This window comes from Perca flavescens, chromosome 15 (assembly GCF_004354835.1).
Source record: "Perca flavescens isolate YP-PL-M2 chromosome 15, PFLA_1.0, whole genome shotgun sequence".
Lineage (NCBI taxonomy): Eukaryota > Metazoa > Chordata > Actinopteri > Perciformes > Percidae > Perca > Perca flavescens.
Window position 1 is genome coordinate 17,592,772 of NC_041345.1, and position 17,705 is coordinate 17,610,476.

A 17,705-nucleotide genomic window follows, 5' to 3' on the forward strand; every position below is an offset into this window, starting at 1 on the left:
CTACATAATTTTGTGCACAAAATTTGCAATTTGCTTTGCTTTCCTTGAGTAAATGTATTTTCTTAAAAAGATCTGCTAGTAACCTTTTAAAAAAAAAATGTAAATCAACAAGTTTTACCCAATTTGTATGTAAAAATGAGCTTGTTCCAAGGGTTGATTCACATTTCAATCAAAAACATGTTTACTGCAGAGACAAACCCCCTTACTTATTTTGAGAACATAATACATATATATTAAAAAAAGAAAACTGCATTAAAGGAGCCACATTTTTGCATGAGTACTTGTACGTATGTAGGAATATGAATGCAGGGCTTTTACTCAGTATGTTCATAGTGTGATATTACTACTTTTACGCAAGTAAAGACTTTGAATACCTCTTCCACTACTGCTGCAGATTAAGCAAACAAATAAAAAAAAGAAAACCAAAACCAGCTTTTTCCACTTTATTGACAGAGACGCACAAATAATGTGGGTGGTAAATGATTTTTGAGGCATGAATTCTATTTGAACATGTCTGCTGTATGCCATTCTTACTCCCTTCTAAGTGCGACAATGACATTTTAAACTTTGACATATGAATGCAAAAAAATCAGCAAGATTGACACTGTTACAGAACATCCACCTATAGATTCCCCTTCATTCTCTCCGTGTAGATCAATTGAGAGCAGATCACTAAACACAAAAGGGCATTTATGGCAATGTTAGTGCACAACGCAGGCTTCATCTCCATCTTCAAAACTCAGACTCACATCCTGACGCAAGTTAAATTGTATTCCCTTTGGACCTTTATAGCTGTGTGAGGTCAGTATGCAGTGGGATAGAGCTGTGCAAAGTGTGTGTGTGTGTGTGTGTGTGTGTGTGTGTAATCAAACCAATGAGATGCTCTGTGCAGAACAATGCCAATGCAGAGAGAAAGAGACAACCTGGATACAACAACATGGAGAGGACAGACAGGAAAGTTGTAAACACTTCTGTCACTTTACTCTGAATCAGCATCAGCCAACATAATCAAGACATTTGCACATACAACTTCATTTGTGATTGGTAGTGAAACACTGCCACATAGGAAAAATGCAGGTTTCACAAAGAAAAGATATGCATAAATATTAAAACTAAATAAAACACAGGAAAAAACTCAATGACTTCACCAAGACAAGACACACTGATAACAGATAATGCTATTTCTCTGAGGAATGAAAAAACGTTATGAGAAGTTTACAACAAATAGCAGTCTGACAGATCGGAGCTTGTGCAGTGTCACTCATGGAAACCTCATCACACACAAAAGAAAATCACAACCGCACACAGATTCTCAAGAGATGAGTGACATTTACAGAAGAAGAGGAGTTGTCAGCTCTCAGTCCTCCAACCCCCCACCCAGGATGCTGTCGAAGGTAAAGGGCAGGAACTTGAAGCCCTGGCCTGAGTAAAACTTGTTTTGGAACTCCACCCTGTGAAGAAAATAAAAAGGTCCGATCAAAAAAAATAAAATAAAGAATAACACAGGCACATGGTGGTGATGGCAGTCCAGGTTAGGTAATGCTGAGCAGAGCAGTCATAGCTGATATGACCCCTGCTTTTCATTCCACAGTGTGCACCCCACCTGAACACACTCATGTATACATCCCTGCTCCTGGACCCGGTCCTGGGCTCAGACACGTAAGCCCTACCCTTCTGGAAAATGATCAGGCTCTATTTTTTTAAAACAGGCCAATGCTAAGTGATGGCTGGATGACCTTTTAACTGAGGAGCCACAAATACCTGCCGTTCCATAGTCTGTATGGTGGAGGAAAGAAGACGAGGAGGAGCTAGAGGTTTTAAAAATATTTCTGTACATAACTCCTGCACTTTTTCTAACAAAAATGATCAGGGATAATCCAATCCCTCTTCATTCCCAAAATGCAGAGGCGATATTTCTTTTTAATCCCATAGATGAACTTTTTTTAAACTCTTTTAAAATAATAAACACTGTCATTACTACTTTTTTTTAGCTAACTGATGCGGCCATTTCTCTGCATTTACTGTAAGCTAGTACATTAGTGTTAATGTTTTTCAAGTATCTCAGCAACTACAAGACCATCTCTAAACAGAGGAGCACTGTCCTCGATGTTCAATATAAAAGAGGTCGGGGATTGCCTCCTCACGGCTCTCACAGACTGTTTCCCAACTCGTCAAATACTGACTTAATTCTCTGCTCAGGACGCAACTATATCACTACGCTATATCTTTACATAGCAAATAGTTGTTTACTGCTATATTAATGTTCTGAATATTGAGTACAGCCCCTTTAAGGTAGAGAGGCCAACTACATTTTTCTCCACCTCTTCTTTGGCACACTTTACATGTGGCATTACATAATCACATTCTGATGCAATCATTAGAAATATTATGATTAGGGTCTTTATATTAGCTTCTCTGCATTCAAAACCGCACCTTATTGTCTCTGTAGGCCATTCAGTGAAAGTGAGTCACCCAGCATTCCTGTGTAAAGGATAATTATAGAGAAGAGTTGCTGCAACACAGGCATGCTCTGTAAATGTGCCAGCGGATTATAAAGCCAGGACGACATTTAGCAAAGCCGGACAAAGACATTAATGAGGAGACAACAAAAGCAAATCGGTGCCATAGCAAGGAGTCGTAGACCGTTCTACACGCAGCATCTGGAGTCAGAAGTGTTCCAGGCCACAGGACAGGAAAGAGAGAGCAAGCACTGGGAAACTACAATTTGTCAACATCTATTTGGGACAAACCCTTTGACTTTTGATTTATTTATTTTTTCCTTAATAAATGGTTGTCATCTATGCTGGATTTACACCTTAAAGTGCTCATATTATGCTCATTTTCAGGTTCATAATTGTATTGACAGGTTGTACCAGAACAGGTTTATGTGGTTTAATTTTCAAAAAACACTATTTTGTTGTACTGCACATTGCTGCAGCTCCTCTTTTCACCCTGTGTTGAGCTCTCTGTTTTAGCTACAGAGTGAGGCATTTCACTTCTGTTCCATCTTTGTTGGGAGTCACACATGCGCAGTAACTAGGTAAGGACTACTAACCAGTCAGTAGCAGAGTATGAGGGCGTGCCACGCTAGCAGCTAGTCGAGCATTATAACGTGTGTTACAAAGTGGCCTTGCGTTAAATCCGGCAAAGGCTGGACTACAATAGAGCAGTTTGGAGCAGTTTGTGAACAGTGTTTTCTGTTGGAGATGGTAAGTCCCTTTGGGGTCGACTTTGGGCTTTTACACTTTGTAAAAGCCTATAAATGTGCACAAAAAAAGATATATAACACAATAAAGGAAAGGGAAAAAGCCAAAAAGCATAATATAAGTACTTTAACTACAAACTGTGACCATTGAACTATTAATTATTTCCTTTGCAATGCAGAGAAGAAGAAGCTGGTCCTGGTTCTTTAAATTAGAAGAAATAGGCTGAAGTGGTCACATTTTGTGTAAAATCACCTACACACAGAAGCAGTAGTATCTCATCTGTTTCTGTTCACCTGCAGATGGCACTATAGGTCTGTAGTTTACCGTGCTTACAAAGATTTGGTAAAGTCCTCCTCTTTTAAAATAGCAAATCCAGTGCACGGGAACTTAATTTTGGATTAATGTTCATTGTAAATACTGTAAAACGCTGGATAAGATGCTCAAAGTTGTACACTAGATTATTAAAACAGAAGCTTTCTTTTTAATGCAATTCGTATGCCAACATGAACAATAGCCTCAAAAATTATTGAATTAATACCCCCTTTATTTCATAATAGGCTACACATGTGACGCATGTGAAACTGAGACCAAAGTTAATATTAAGGAGAGAAAAAAAGAAAGCAAATGAAAGAAACATACTAAACAAATGCCACAAATACAATACTCAACTTACCAGTGCAGTCGCAGTGCATGCAAGAAGGCTGACAACCCCTCCATTATGAGAAGAATGGCAACAGTGAGAACAGAAAAGAAGAAAAAGACTATGGTCAGAATAAAGAAACCTCCAAAGCTGCGGCTAGAAAGGCCAATGTGCATCACCATGGACCACAGCACCTCCGACAACTCTGTGCATTGGACAAAGAAAGCACACAGATTTCAGTGCTGAGCTGAACTTGAGAGTGCATGCATTAGATGTCCACTTCTCTTAACGCATGTGTATATTGCTGTGTTAATCTAATATTGAATTAATACAAACTATTTGATTAATGTAGGATGTGGTAGGAAAAGTGTGACTTACGTGCATGAGCCAGACTGAGGGCCCAAAGCCTCAGATAGGAGGCGGTGTTGGAGATACAGCCCAGGCAGTACTCTATGGTGTGGATCGCCTGATGCACTGCCACATCCCCAAAGTTAAACTGTGGCACAGAGATAGAACATCAAAAACGTAGCTGCATGTCAGCATGAATCTCTAGAAAACAGAATCTCTACGACAGGTCCTGGGGTCCACACGGGAGGAGTCTGCTTCATTGTGTGTGTATTATTATACAGGTTATGGATAGGACAGCCATTTGCCGCTGTAGCTCATCAAAGCCCCTTAAATTAGAAGAGACACCGTCGTCTTAGGACCCTGTGAACCCAAAGTATCAGCAGCCCTGCTGACCCCTCATGCATATCACCGGGACTGTAAGGAAACACTGGCCTACTGGCGCCCACTGCTTGAGGAATCCCTGCGACCCATGTTTCAACAAGTGACTCCTGGAACACACCGACTAACACTTACACACATACAAACACACTTACACACACACAGCTAAGAGAGCAGCCAGCAATGGTTGACAGCATAAGTAGACAACAAAGCGAGGGGCAGGAAAACAGAATTGCTAGACATGCACTGTGACAGGAGGGGATATGTTGCAGGGTGGAGGTGCAGCAAGAGCTCCTGTCCTACCTCTTCCTCCTCGTGGGCCTTGACAGCAGGTGACAAAAGGCAACGCTTGGTTATTTGACGGCGCACACACAGATTGACAGACAGACAGACAATCAGTAAACAGGAAAGTAACAAGAGAAGTTGGTTACTAACTTAAAAAAAAAAAAAAAAAAAAAAAGAAAGTGGGTTAGCATTACAAGATGACACTCTGCTCACATGTGCAGCCAGGGCATTTTAGAATTAAATTAGGGAATATAACAGATTCACATCACAACTCTTCAAGGTCCTCACGATGTGCAGCAAACAACCAGACTAGTCTTATTATTTCACAAGAAGTTAAATTAGCCTGGATATTCTACAAGCAGCTGCACACAAACGTCGACAAAAGAAGAAACACAGAACTATTTAATAAAGTAAACAACATTTCTTAATTGAATCTCTCCATAGCATTTACTATAATCTGAAAGTGGCAGTGTGGAGCTTGTTAAACCTACTTTTGCTGAACCGGACATTCATCCATAATTGATGTTTTTTGCATTGCCACAGTGGAAATGGTATCGCTTTCTGTTCCCAACTATGACAGAGTGACTGAATTATTCAAAGATGTAAGTAGGTCGTATAACCCCCAGTGTTAGACAGGTACATGTCTCTTACCTCAGGCTCCTCCTCAGAGTGCTGTGAGAGCTGGTCATGCTGGATGATTTCAGCCTCATCCTCAGTGGGCCCGTTGCCCACTCTGATCCCTCCAAAGTTAGCTGTACCCTGACATAGAAGAGGGGTAAAAAATAACAGCATTATAAAAAGGATTATACTTGAGATGCAATGTGTAATTTCAAGTGATACCAATTCCTTCACCTTACCAGGTTTTTCCGCCACAAATGCTGTCTCCGGAGAACTAGAGTTTTCACTATTAACATACAGGGAACACAAGCCAAGGCGATTACCACCAAGAGTGATTGTATGGCCATCTACATGGAGAAGAGACACAGAAAAACAGCACATGGGGACAATTAGCTTGCTGTGGTTCATTTCAGGACGAAGTGATATATGTATTCAGCTGCCAAGTGTATCTGACCTGTCCTCTGTAGAGAGGTTGGTTACTGGGGTCTTTGTAGTTGAAGAGGAACATGTTGATAAAGGCGATGAGGAGACTGGGAGCATCCTTGGATATGCGTGCATCGTATGTGAGCCACTTATAAAAGATCAGAATGGCTAGGTAACCAAACAGACTGGCCATGAAGACAATCTCGGGGATGAATCCCAAGTAGATATTCAGCGGCTTCTTGAAATACCTGCAGAGAACCACAAACAATCCTTTTGAAAATGTGTGCATTACTGCCAATGGTGACAAAGAGACAGAAATGCAACAAGAATTCAAAGCATAAATGTTAAATGAAAATCTTACAGGTGGTTGAAGAGACTGAGGGAGACTCCAAACAGCATGTGGATGACTCCCAGGATAACAGACATCTTCATCTTGAACGAGTTCAGGAATGTCAGCTTGTTGGTGGCAATGTTCCATATCTGAAATATATGCATATCAAAGATGGTTTGGAATGCTGAAACGGGCGATTAAAATCTAATTTCACAATATTTTCAACATTATTCTTTGATAATTAATGTTCAATAGGTTTTCATGTGAGAGGCCTTTATACTTCATATGAAAAAGTGTTAATTATTTACCAAGACATTGCTGCAAAGCATGTAAAAAGTAACAACTAAGCTGGTTTGTACTTAGCAGAATAAAGAGAATACAGAGAAAAATATTCACCGGATCAATGCCAATGGGGTACGGCCCTTTGAACACTCCTTCTATTGTCGGGTCCAACTGCAAAACTTTATTGCCTTCCAATGTTTCAAACCTGAACAGGATGAGAACACCAATCAGTTTTGAGCCTTGAATTACTGCACATCTACAGCAGTCACCGAGTTAAAGCTCCTGTCAGTGCTCGACACTTACGTCCAGTTGGCCCCCAGCCGAGCGTCGAACATGGGCCTGACGCTCCAGCCAGACCCAAAGACATTGAGGGACTTGGAGAAGCAGTCATTGTAAATGATCCCAGTGTAGACTGAGAAGATTCCCATCAGCAGGATGATGTAGCGCCCTGCAAACACCATGCTGAACATCTGCCACAGAACAAGCAATGAGAGATAAGTAGGTTTCTAAAAACAAGAAAAGCTGCATCTCTACAACATTAAACATGAATCCACTGAAGCCCAACGCCCTGTACAGCTGTGGGTCTGTTGAATCACCAGTAAGGATGGTGTCGGGTTGATGAGATGGCCATGATGGGATCCATACCTCATTATCGTTCTTCTGGGCCATCAGCCTGTTCTCTCTCAACACAAGGTACAGGGCAGCACAGGTCATGAGCGCCCCGTGGCCCAGGTCACCAAACATAACCGCAAAAAGGAAGGGGAAGGTGATGATGGTGTATGGCGCTGGAGACAAGGAGGTAGGGAGGCAGGCATCACATGAGGGTGGTTTGGCAGGTGAAACAATGATAGACAGCATGTTCAAACAAGGCGATAATGGGTGATGAGGCAGAGTAGGCACCACACCTTTCAGTGACTGTAAATTATTACCACAGGCAGCTGGGTAAACAGACTGTAATACAAAATGTCTAACTGCCTTACAAGACACACAATAACATGGATGGTCTAAGTAATGACAGAGGTCCAGAGGTTTAGGGATGTACAGAGAAGAGTGTGCCCCATTCGTACCTGGGTTAATCTCACGGTAGCTGCCAATTCCATAGGCATCCACAATGTTTTGAAAGCCGGAGGTGAACTTGTTTGTCTTGTTAAAGGTGGGTGGGGTCTGCTTGGACTGCATTCTATTGAGGATGGAAGGCACAGTGGAGCCGCTCTTCTCCTAAAGCGCAGAAACAATGTCATGCAACACAAGATTATGATACACATTTGTTTTCTTTCACAGATCTGAACTACTAGAACATTTTAACCATGCAACCACCCTGACACATCCATCCATCCATCCATCCATCCATCCATCCATCTATCTATCTATATTCTAAAAATCCTCATCTTCCCAAGAATGAGATTATGTGCCCCAATACGAATGCTGAAAGCTAACTGTACACAAGGTATCGTCATATGATTGAGGGTTTCACAGACCATCACTGCTCTGTACTTTCTTAAAATCTGGTTTTAATAAATGGATAAAACATTTAAGAAATGTTAGCTGAGTTTACAAAGGCTGCCAGGACAACTTTGTAGAAAGGTGGAAGTAGTGGTACAGAAGTCTAGCAGAATAAAAACAGCTGAGAGATAACTTGAGTCTAGGGATGGTCCTAACGATGCATTACAGGGCCAAGTCTCTGTTTCTAAACCACGTATAGAACTTAAAAATAAATGAATAAAAAATAAAAAAACTATTGACTCTTTTATTGACCCCCCCCCACAGCTATCTGCAACTGGTCACCATTATGGGAATTTGTTGCAGCCAGCATAGTTTTTGGTTTATTTAAAAACATTTTTAAGTTTTTTGAAACTCTATTCACTTCTTGTTTTGAGGAACGTGCATGTTGTGTAAGATCTTGTTGTTGGGATTAAGCAGTTAAAAATACACCACAGTGTCACAGTGAATATACTAATATTTGAGTATGCACAAAAGCTGAGTATACTGCAAATACCTTGTTTGCACTGACATAGTTTAGACTGTTTTGTTTCAAACTGGTTCTGCTGCATTGAATACTTGACCAGGTTAACTTGAACCAGAGTCTACTTTCTAAGAATAAAGGAGAGGGGCCGTGTGCGACTGTGTCTATAAGATCTGAACTAAACCTAAATGGTGGAGATTTTCCTAAAGCATTAACCGCCTGGTGCTCGGTTACTCACCGTCCCCCTGCGCAGGGCAAACTGGATGGAGTCCATGTCGGAGACAGAACACCACACCTCAGCGATCAGACACTTCTGAGTGACATCAATGTTGCAGAGGTTGAGGGTGTGGTAGATGGCCTTCATCTTCCTCACCTTAATAAACCACACTCGGACTGTCTTGGCTGCAGCCTGCAGGACCCTCTGCCTGTGATCCTCGGTCTGGTTCAGCACCTTTAGACCGAGACAATACACAAATGAAATACACAGCGTGTATAGTAGAAGGGTTATTCATGATTTATGACTTTGTTGCACATTTTGTGTAATCTGTCTCATGGTGTTGGTCCGTAAATCATTGCTGCATATTTTGACTCTTTAAAAAAAAAAAAAAAAAAAAGAAAACGACATTTTTGAACCTCACGGAGGCTTTTCTGGTTAATAAAAAAAATATCTGCTAGATGTTGACAACTTCGGGAAGATAAACATAATCTTTACAGTCCTGGAGCCAAAAAGTGACAAGACAAATGTCTGTTGTGGGAGCCAACACCTATTCCTGCCATTTCAGTTCACCCTGTGCTTTTTTATGAACTACAAGCGGATCTGAGGGAGGGTGGGATCTATAAATCTATCTAAATAAAGTCACAACTAGGGGAATTATAATGTCCACAGCAATCAGAAAATGCTGCTTTAAATAGCAGCAATGAATCATGCATTTCTTGATATTCATAAACAGGGTTTACATTTACTGGTGCGATTAGTGAGCTGTATCATATGTTAAAAATCAGCGGGCTGTTTAATCAATGAGGTTTTTCTGAAAGAGATATAGGATATTCCCAGGTATGCTGCTGTATGACTCACATTTAAAGCCAAGTCCCATGATCAGCAAAAAGCAGGATATTTAAGCTCTGTGCTGTCTGCCTATGGGCACAGTCTCGCCTGTGGTCAGGAGGCTTAATGGCCCACACATAGCTGATTGCTGTCCAAATAGCTTAACATTCTTCATCATCCACGCCAGTCTGTCATTTAGCTCTCATGCCCACATAGCAAACAGCATAACACTCCATCCATAAGATCCACATTCCCTGGTATGCGAAGCCGTGAGAGGATATCGATGGATTTGTCAAACGGGATGCATGTCAAATCTCAAGTATCTGTCTCGTGCAAGCAGCTTCTGTGGCAAATGCCAACGTTCCTATAATATCTGAGTACAAGACAACTTCAACAAAACTGACACGGCTGGCTGACTGAAGGAACGTGAGAGGTTCAAGTCTAACAGACTGCAGCGAGTACAACAAAGGTGATCATGTTGATATGCGAGTCTGTGTGCCATGATGCAAAACACCCATATGGGCGGATGTATCATCATATGACAAAGATACAAGACGGTTATCATTTGCAAAGCTGAAGGAAGGGAGGATTTCCTGCGGCTCTACCTTGCACTAGATAACAAGTCACTGAGGACTAATTCAACATTGCAGGCACAATAACAACATTGTAATGGAAAGATTCTGATTGCTGGAGGACATTTCTCTGGGCAGAAGCTAGAGACAGTTGACATGTTGATCAGCAGTGGCAAAAATAAAAGAAATAAATATACCCCCCAAACTGAACTCAACATTTTCCTAGTATAAGCACTGTAATAAAAAACACGTTACGTCTTGAAGACGTGATGACATCTGAAGCAATGGCATAAAAGTCTTACAAAAGTAGGAAGGAAGCAGATTTGTACATTGTTTCTGTCAAAAGAGTGAGTGAGAAGGGTCTTCCTGATATTTTAGTCACTTAAAGAGCAGTTTGGATTGCCTTCAACCTCCTCTAAGATGACTCAGTGGCTAGTGAAGAAAAGAAAGCAGAAAATAGCTCATTTATAGGCCCACAAATCTTATCATATCACTGCAAATGTTTTTTATAAGGTGACATTTGTGCAACCTAAATCATTTTTTATTATTATAATATAACATACTATATACATATCTGGCTTAGAGCCTAGACAGGAAGCTGATAATGACCTGTAAAGAGCAGATGTGTTAGATGCCTTATGAAATTTCCTCTACCAACATTTTCCAGTGAATTTCTGTAAAATAACTTGCTGACCAAGCAGAAAGAAAAAGAACTATACAGTTCAAGTGTAATTTTGTGCAGGTCAGTGTTAATGAGTGGTCATGTAGCTGTTTTTCCAGCCAGTGTATTTACCATTTGCAGGTCATCAATACGTGCATTCACTCCTGCCAGCATCTCTTTCCTCTCCTGGGGTGTTTCTGGACACGGGTACAAGGTTGCTCTGAACCTGAAGATGGATGAAGAAGAAGCGCACATAAGGATCTGTTGGCCAAGAACACTTCCTAAAAATTGTACAAACGTTGGCCAGTCACTTACCCTTCACAGATCTTCTTGACTCTATTCTTAAGCTGGTCTCCCTGGAAGAAGATGATGAAGACAGTCTTGTGGACCTGGTCTCCCTGTGGAAACATCATACAGTTTGGACTTTGGTAATAAAAACAATCAAACAGGCATTAACATCCAACCAACTTCACAGGACATCAGTGCTTAAACAGTACTGACGGAAGACGGGTCCTCCAGAGGATCTTCAATGTCTGCCTGCCTCAGGAACACATTTCCTCGGCAAACTCTCCACAACATCCTCTCAAATGTGGGAATACGTTCCCTGCCAATGACTCCAGCCACAAATCTATAACAGATGGAAAAATGCAGTCACCGTTGTTGTTGGTTACCTGGTCTGGAATAAAACTTCATGAGCTTTAGGAGCTAAGCCCTTTGTATAAATAAGCTTAAAGTTCAGGAAAGTTATGATTCTCAAATGCTAACTGCAATGTCTCCCATTTCATAGCCTCAAGAAGTTAATAATGATTGTGTTTCTATCATTCATAAACTGTACATAGATCAGTTTTATGTTTTAAAGCCTGGGTCGTGACTTCTGCTTGAACAGCTGGAAGAGGCCTTATGTGAATGCTAAGCAACCTTAATGCTTGCTCAACAGAATATCAAATGAAAGATTAACAACCTCGGCTATAATTCCTTTCAGTGAAACGAGACAGTTGAAACCATCTTCACGCAGTCAGTCTTCCCCAAAATATATCCCGTGTATTGTGTGTCTATTTTTTATCTCTGTCTTAAGGGAGAGCTGGTCACAGTGAAAACATTGACTGAAATGTCTACACTAACAGGAATTACATTTGTGAATGTGGACTGCGAGTAGATTTCCGCTTTAAGTGACCTTTGTTGCCTGACTAAGCCGGACAGCCTGAGCTGGTGTGTGGGAGGTGATTGGCTAGCAGTAACACTAGTTTTGGACACAGATGGCAGAAGTGCTGAGAATGGAAATCTCCAAGAAAAGCTTAATCCTTTTGAATGAGGGAAGACCACAAAAACAGACTCACCCCAGTCTGAGAGGAGCCACTCGAGTAGGCTCATTGGGGTCCATGAGGGTGGATGACTCCTCCATTAAACTGGGATCCTCCATCTGCATGAGAGTCAGTTAATTATTAGCCATTACTGTAACTGCATTTCCATATATGCATCCCTGTGAACACTTCTCAGACATTTTATGTACATGAGTGTTGAGATGTGGACAAGGGAAAGACGAAGAGCCAGGGCCAGTGTTTGTTTTTAGCATAGACTGTGACTTTCTCCAGTTAATGGCTAAACAGCTACGTGTTTGGCTCAATGATTCACCGTCATTAAAGCCCATAACAACTTGTAAAAGATGTCTTAACATTGTAAGTCAACACTGTTTTGCTTGTGAAGGCAATGAAGTGGAATTGATGTTGAGCAAAAGGTGGGCAGGCAAGGCTTTGCCCCGGAAAATGAATAGTAAACACAGAATGAAATCTGTGCAAAGTTTTATACCACAGTGGAATTAAAGAATATGAACTAATGTGACTGGCTAGTGTAAATGGGCCAAGGCCATGTGAGCAACTATAAACCATCACGAGTGAAACACCTGGCAATAAATGCTCCATTGTGTGTGTGTGTGTGTGTGTGTGTGTGTGTGTGTGTGTGTGTGTGTGTGTGTGAGAGATCAGCATAGATAGCTTATGTATGTTGGTAAAACAAAAAGACCTGAGCACATTGTTTTGCAAGGCTAAGTCAAGCTGACCTCATCAAAAAACTGCTGTGTGCGACGCAGGATGTGCTTGAGCTCAGTCAGTTCCAGGAAGTTCTTCTTTAGGGCTTCTTGATTGGTGTTTATTTCCTTCAGCTCATTCTCAAGCTTCTCAAATGTGGCCTGTGGAGCGACACACAGAGGGGTCAGCAGTAGATGATAAAGCTCACGGTTTATTTCAAAAAGAGAGAGAGAGAAAAAAAAAAAAAAAAAAAAAAAAAAAAAAAAACCTCCAGGTCGATCATGTCCCTCGGGAAGGGGACTTCAGGATTCTCTCCTGTGTCAACTATTGGGATGTTGGCCTTCTTTATTTCTTTCTCCACAAATCCTGTGAGAGAGAAGTAGCATGTAGTTATTTACGCTGGATTAAGAACCACCCCACTACTCTTTGTAGAGCCCTGCTATGGCTCTTTTCTTTTAAAAAAAAAAAAAAAAAAAAAAAAAAAAAAGGGTGGAAATTAAATAAAAAGGTGTTGTGGTTGAGGAGACGGAGTGGCAGCACTGTTCTGTCCTCCCGTTAAGGCAGAGGCAGCTCTGGCACCATATATCTAAGCTCACTTACTCAGTTTGCGATCCATCTCCTCACATCGCCGTACTTCATTGACAAACTTTCGTTGGAACACATTCACATCAGGATTTAGCTGCAAGAAAAAAAAAAGGAGCATAAGTGAGGGTCAAGCAATAGAACATACATGTTTAACAGGAAGAAAAAAAATGTGCATCAGTATCATTTGTAAAATTAAAATGGATGATAACTAAGAACAGGCACATACATCAGCAACCTAAGCTGCTCCGATATCAATAATTTAATGTTGTGCTCAAATTCTGCATACTCATCTATTGAATACACTACCATTAATAAGGTCTTTTAAATTATCAAAGAAGTCTTTTAAGAAGTGTAAAAAAAAAAACTAATTTTCTATATTATCATTTGAAAATGTGTTAAACTGGTGGAGGATGTATAATTTGATATAAACTATAAAGATACCACTGTGGATGCACACAGACCATCCTATATTCTAGTACAAAGGTTCCCTCAGGGCTCGTCAGGAATGGGCTTTCTCATGTGTGGAATGAGGGGTCAGCTGTGAGCACATGATGAACATGATGCTGAAGGTATGCACTTTCTCAGCAATATCACTGATGTGGTCATTTTTATCGCCACAACAGATGACACTGATGACTTAAGCAGGTTTTGGAATGCAAAGTTTCAGTTGCTAGAAAAAGAACCATAACAGAATCAGTAGATAATACAGCAATCATGATTCGGAGGACAGCAGTATGACAGAGGACTTACATCACGAAACTGCACCATCCCGATCTCTCCCAGTTCACTGACACAACAGTAGGCCGCTTCTGACTGGAGGAAGAGCTGAGCCAGCGTCATCTCTTCACTTCTGAAGAGTTCCCCCATGTTGCTAAAGGATGGGACTGCTCAGCACCCTTAAAATCAACCAGAACCTCTAGAAACATTGATAATGTCCATTATTAGTCATACTCAATGAGAGAAAACCTTTAACAAAACATAAAGGATATGAGAAGTTTTACATTAATCACTTTTCTCTGCATAGATAGATAGATAGATAGATAGATAGAGATACTTTATTTATCCCGAAGGAAATAAGGTGTCCAATAGCTTATACACATTACACATAGGCACACAGACATATGACATCCATGCATACATATTACAAAAGGAGGATATCAATAGTGTGCCCTTACAGTAAAGTTAGGCTGTAGCATGTTCAAAGGAGCGGTGTGTAAACAAAATGCAGAAAGGTGCAATGGTATCATAGTGCATGGCAGTGTCAGTGTAAGTATATTGCCAGTGCAATGCATGGCACACTAGTGTCAAAATCACTAATGAGAGGCCTATATCAGGAGTGTGTTAGTTTAGCACAAGTGTGAGAAGCAGGCATGGAGAAAAGAAGAAAAGATACATCAGCTTGCCCTCATGCTGATCTCGTGATCACTGCAGGAATGTGGGTGAAAAATAGAAAAATAGTTTTCACCCACATTCCTGCAGTGATGAAAAATAGTTTTCACCCACATTCCTGCAGTGATCACGAGATCAGCATGAGGGCAAGCTGATGTATCTTTTCTTCTTAGGGGACTTTAAAGTGGCTATAATTTCTATTGTGGATGCAAAACAAAATGTAATAGCCAATGTCGTTGAATGCAGTTTATGTAATATTTGTCATTTAACAATAAAGGTGAGGATTTTCTTAGAATTCAGCTAAGCAGCCTCATACTGTAAAATGACCACACAGGGCTTATCTGTGGATTACATGGTATCATGTGACCAGTAGCTCTAGTAAGCCTCAATACCCCCACTGCCTCAACGCAAACGGCACATTAACTGATTTAACACAGCAAAACAGGTTTGCTTAACCACATAACAATTGACAAAACTAAGGTTACGCACTTTACTTAAGATAACCCATATCTAGCACGTCAATTAACAAATCGGCCAGATATCGTTCCCCGACTACTGCAGCCTCACCTGTCAAAGCTGATGTCAAATAGCTAGCTAGCGTTAATGGCTAACCAAGTTAACATGTCACTGTCACAGCTACCTGGATAGCGATCGACCAAAACTATTACCATCATATAACGTTAAGGCAATAACGTAGCAAAGCCACACAACCATAACACTGGCTAACGTTGATTATCTAGCTAGCTAAGTTAGCGTTAACGCTATTTAACTTTAGCAAAATAATATTAGTTGAAGGGTGCTAGTCAGATTAGCAAGTTAGTTTGAGTGTAACTTCAATGTCAAGAACAAGATCATGTTAAACAACAGACTATTAACTGTAGTGAGGTTAATACTCACTTTTTCTGACATCAGCTTGTAGGTTAGCTAGCTCACTTAGCTAGATAAGATCAGTTTGCAATTAACGTTAAATGTGAGGCTAACAAGAGAGCTAACGCCAGTTTGGCGCACCTGTTGTTCAATATTTAACTTAGCCCACAATAATAGTAATAACATCAACCACGGTAGAGTAGTTTAAATAAGTTAAACTCTCAACTACCGTATAATTAAGTAACAGTGTACTTACTGTTCAAGTGGAGATCTCTCCTCCTCGTTTTCCTTCCTTCTAGTTCCCTCTTTGCTGTTATGACTTGTCGGCAGTTTGCAGCTGACAGCTCTTCTTCTTCTTCTACTTCTTCTTTGAGGTTTTACGGCAGTTGACATCTTTAACGCTGTATTACTGCCACCTTCTGGATATAGTCTTCCTAAATGTACATTTAATGTAAGTTTATTATTATTATTATTATTATTATTATTATTATTATTATTATTATTAGCAGTATTATTATTATTATTATTATTATTATTATTATTATTAATAATAGTTGATTTGCTCTGCTGGCCAAAGGATCGGTTCGGTGGTTTCCATGACATGATGACATAAATAGTCTAATGTACATTTTACACCAGTCTCAATTAGCTCATTTTTGGATTATCGTGTGATCATCGTCATTGTCATCTCTGCTACATATTTTTTGCATGTTACAAAAAATATGCTCCGCTGTCTATTTTTGTCTATGCTTATAGCTAGCCTACTTGGTTCGTCCCCCCGACTTTCTACTATTCTTTGTTTTGGATTGAGTGTAGATCTATGCAGATATAATCTCTCCCTTGTACCGTCTTCCCAGTACACACCGTAATTTCCCATTTTTTTGGGATCAATAAAAATCTATCTATCTATGGCGTTTTTCCATTACGTGCTCGACTCTTCATCCTCAATGCTATTCTTTCTTTCTCGTGCCTCCATGTTTTCAGATTTAGTTTTTTTCTCTGTCTGCTGAATTATATGCTGTAAATTATGTGTTATTTTCATTAGTAATACTTTATTTCTATTTCTCACTGCTTCTTTACATGTGTCATCCCACCATGGTACTGATTCGATTTCTTTTTGCCTTTACTTTTAAGAATTGACTCTAATGCAGCTGATATTATACCTTGTCTTATGTCCTTATTATAATAAATCTAACATCCATTTCCAGCGCCTTGTTTTCTGTGATGTAGAAATATTTACTTTGCATAAGACTATTTGGTCACTATGGTTCCTTCTTGGTACACCTTCAAATCACATATTGGTGCAATATTATTGAGAACCAGTGTAAGTTATTTTAAGTCAATTACAGATTCCTTTCTGGTACTAAAATCTTTCCTTGTTTTATTTCCATCGTTTAAGCACATTAAATAATTTCTTTCATCTAACAAATGTTTGATGAATTAAACGGAGTGTTGCAGTTCCAGTTTGTGTCCACTAGAGGGGAGTGATCACTCATGATTCCACCTAGCGTCACACACACGCTAATATCACTCAAATCAGAATAATCAAAATATTAATACTAATATTAATTTAATATCCATATGTGCAGCTATTTATTAGCATAGCTATTACTAATAACAACAGTAACATACAATTGGTTAATAATTGTATCATAAAGAGCGGTTTTTAAAAACAGATTTCTGATGTGGAGACAGACTCGTTGCCTGAAAGATGTTCATGCCAGCGTCAAGTCAGCCTGGCATTGGCTTACTAATACTTCCGGTGAATACTTTCAAAATAAACTGACCAAACTGAAGCAATCGGGAATTAATTGGGAAAAAAAAAGATCATATTTATAACTCTAGTGGTCACAGTGAGAACAACCCCACATTCTTCAGTGGAAATAATACATATTTTAATACCAATTTTATATCCAGAAGGCGGTTTTGTCTTTGTGTGTTGATTGACAATTATTCAACACACAAAAGTAAGCACAAATTCAGAGTCACATTTCAGTGTTAATTGTCACTTTTCAGTCTTTAGTCTGAACTGATTAAGTGAGTGTGTCACCATAAGAGGTGGAGTCTGGTGGAGATATTCTGCCCTGT

The 17,705-nt window shown here is 40.0% G+C and overlaps 1 protein-coding gene across 3 annotated transcripts; it reads right to left on the reverse strand.

Moving 5' to 3' along the window:
- Positions 1-428: 428 nt before the first annotated feature.
- atp6v0a1a (ATPase H+ transporting V0 subunit a1a) lies at positions 429-15,983 on the reverse strand. Of its 3 annotated transcripts, none has more exons than XM_028598509.1 (22): positions 15,874-15,983; positions 14,112-14,277; positions 13,377-13,455; positions 13,045-13,142; positions 12,809-12,937; positions 12,090-12,172; positions 11,254-11,380; positions 11,068-11,150; positions 10,885-10,978; positions 8,713-8,925; positions 7,579-7,729; positions 7,157-7,296; positions 6,815-6,981; positions 6,626-6,716; positions 6,260-6,378; positions 5,930-6,146; positions 5,715-5,822; positions 5,509-5,616; positions 4,876-4,920; positions 4,225-4,342; positions 3,880-4,051; positions 429-1,451 (listed from the first exon to the last, which is right to left on the reverse strand). In XM_028598509.1, exons 2-22 carry the CDS (start codon positions 14,226-14,228, stop codon positions 1,358-1,360), a joined length of 2,553 nt encoding a protein of 850 aa, XP_028454310.1. In that variant the 5' UTR covers positions 14,229-14,277; positions 15,874-15,983; the 3' UTR covers positions 429-1,357. The 3 variants fall into 3 exon arrangements, with proteins under 3 accessions (XP_028454310.1, XP_028454311.1, XP_028454312.1); XM_028598510.1 differs by having other exon boundaries at positions 4,876-4,893; positions 15,874-15,982; XM_028598511.1 differs by lacking the exon at positions 4,876-4,920 and having other exon boundaries at positions 15,874-15,982.
- Between the last annotated feature and the right edge of the window lie 1,722 nt (positions 15,984-17,705).

Coding starts and splice junctions, on each gene's coding strand:
- atp6v0a1a (XM_028598509.1), bottom strand. CDS start 14,228: ATGGGGGAACTCTTCAGAAGTGAAGAGATGACGCTGGCTCAGCTCTTC. Junction 13,456..14,111: donor GGATGGTGCAGTTTCGTGAT/GTAAGTCCTCTG, acceptor TTTTTCTTGCAG/CTAAATCCTGATGTGAATGT. Junction 6,982..7,156: donor CCCAGAAGAACGATAATGAG/GTATGGATCCCA, acceptor GTTCTGTGGCAG/ATGTTCAGCATGGTGTTTGC.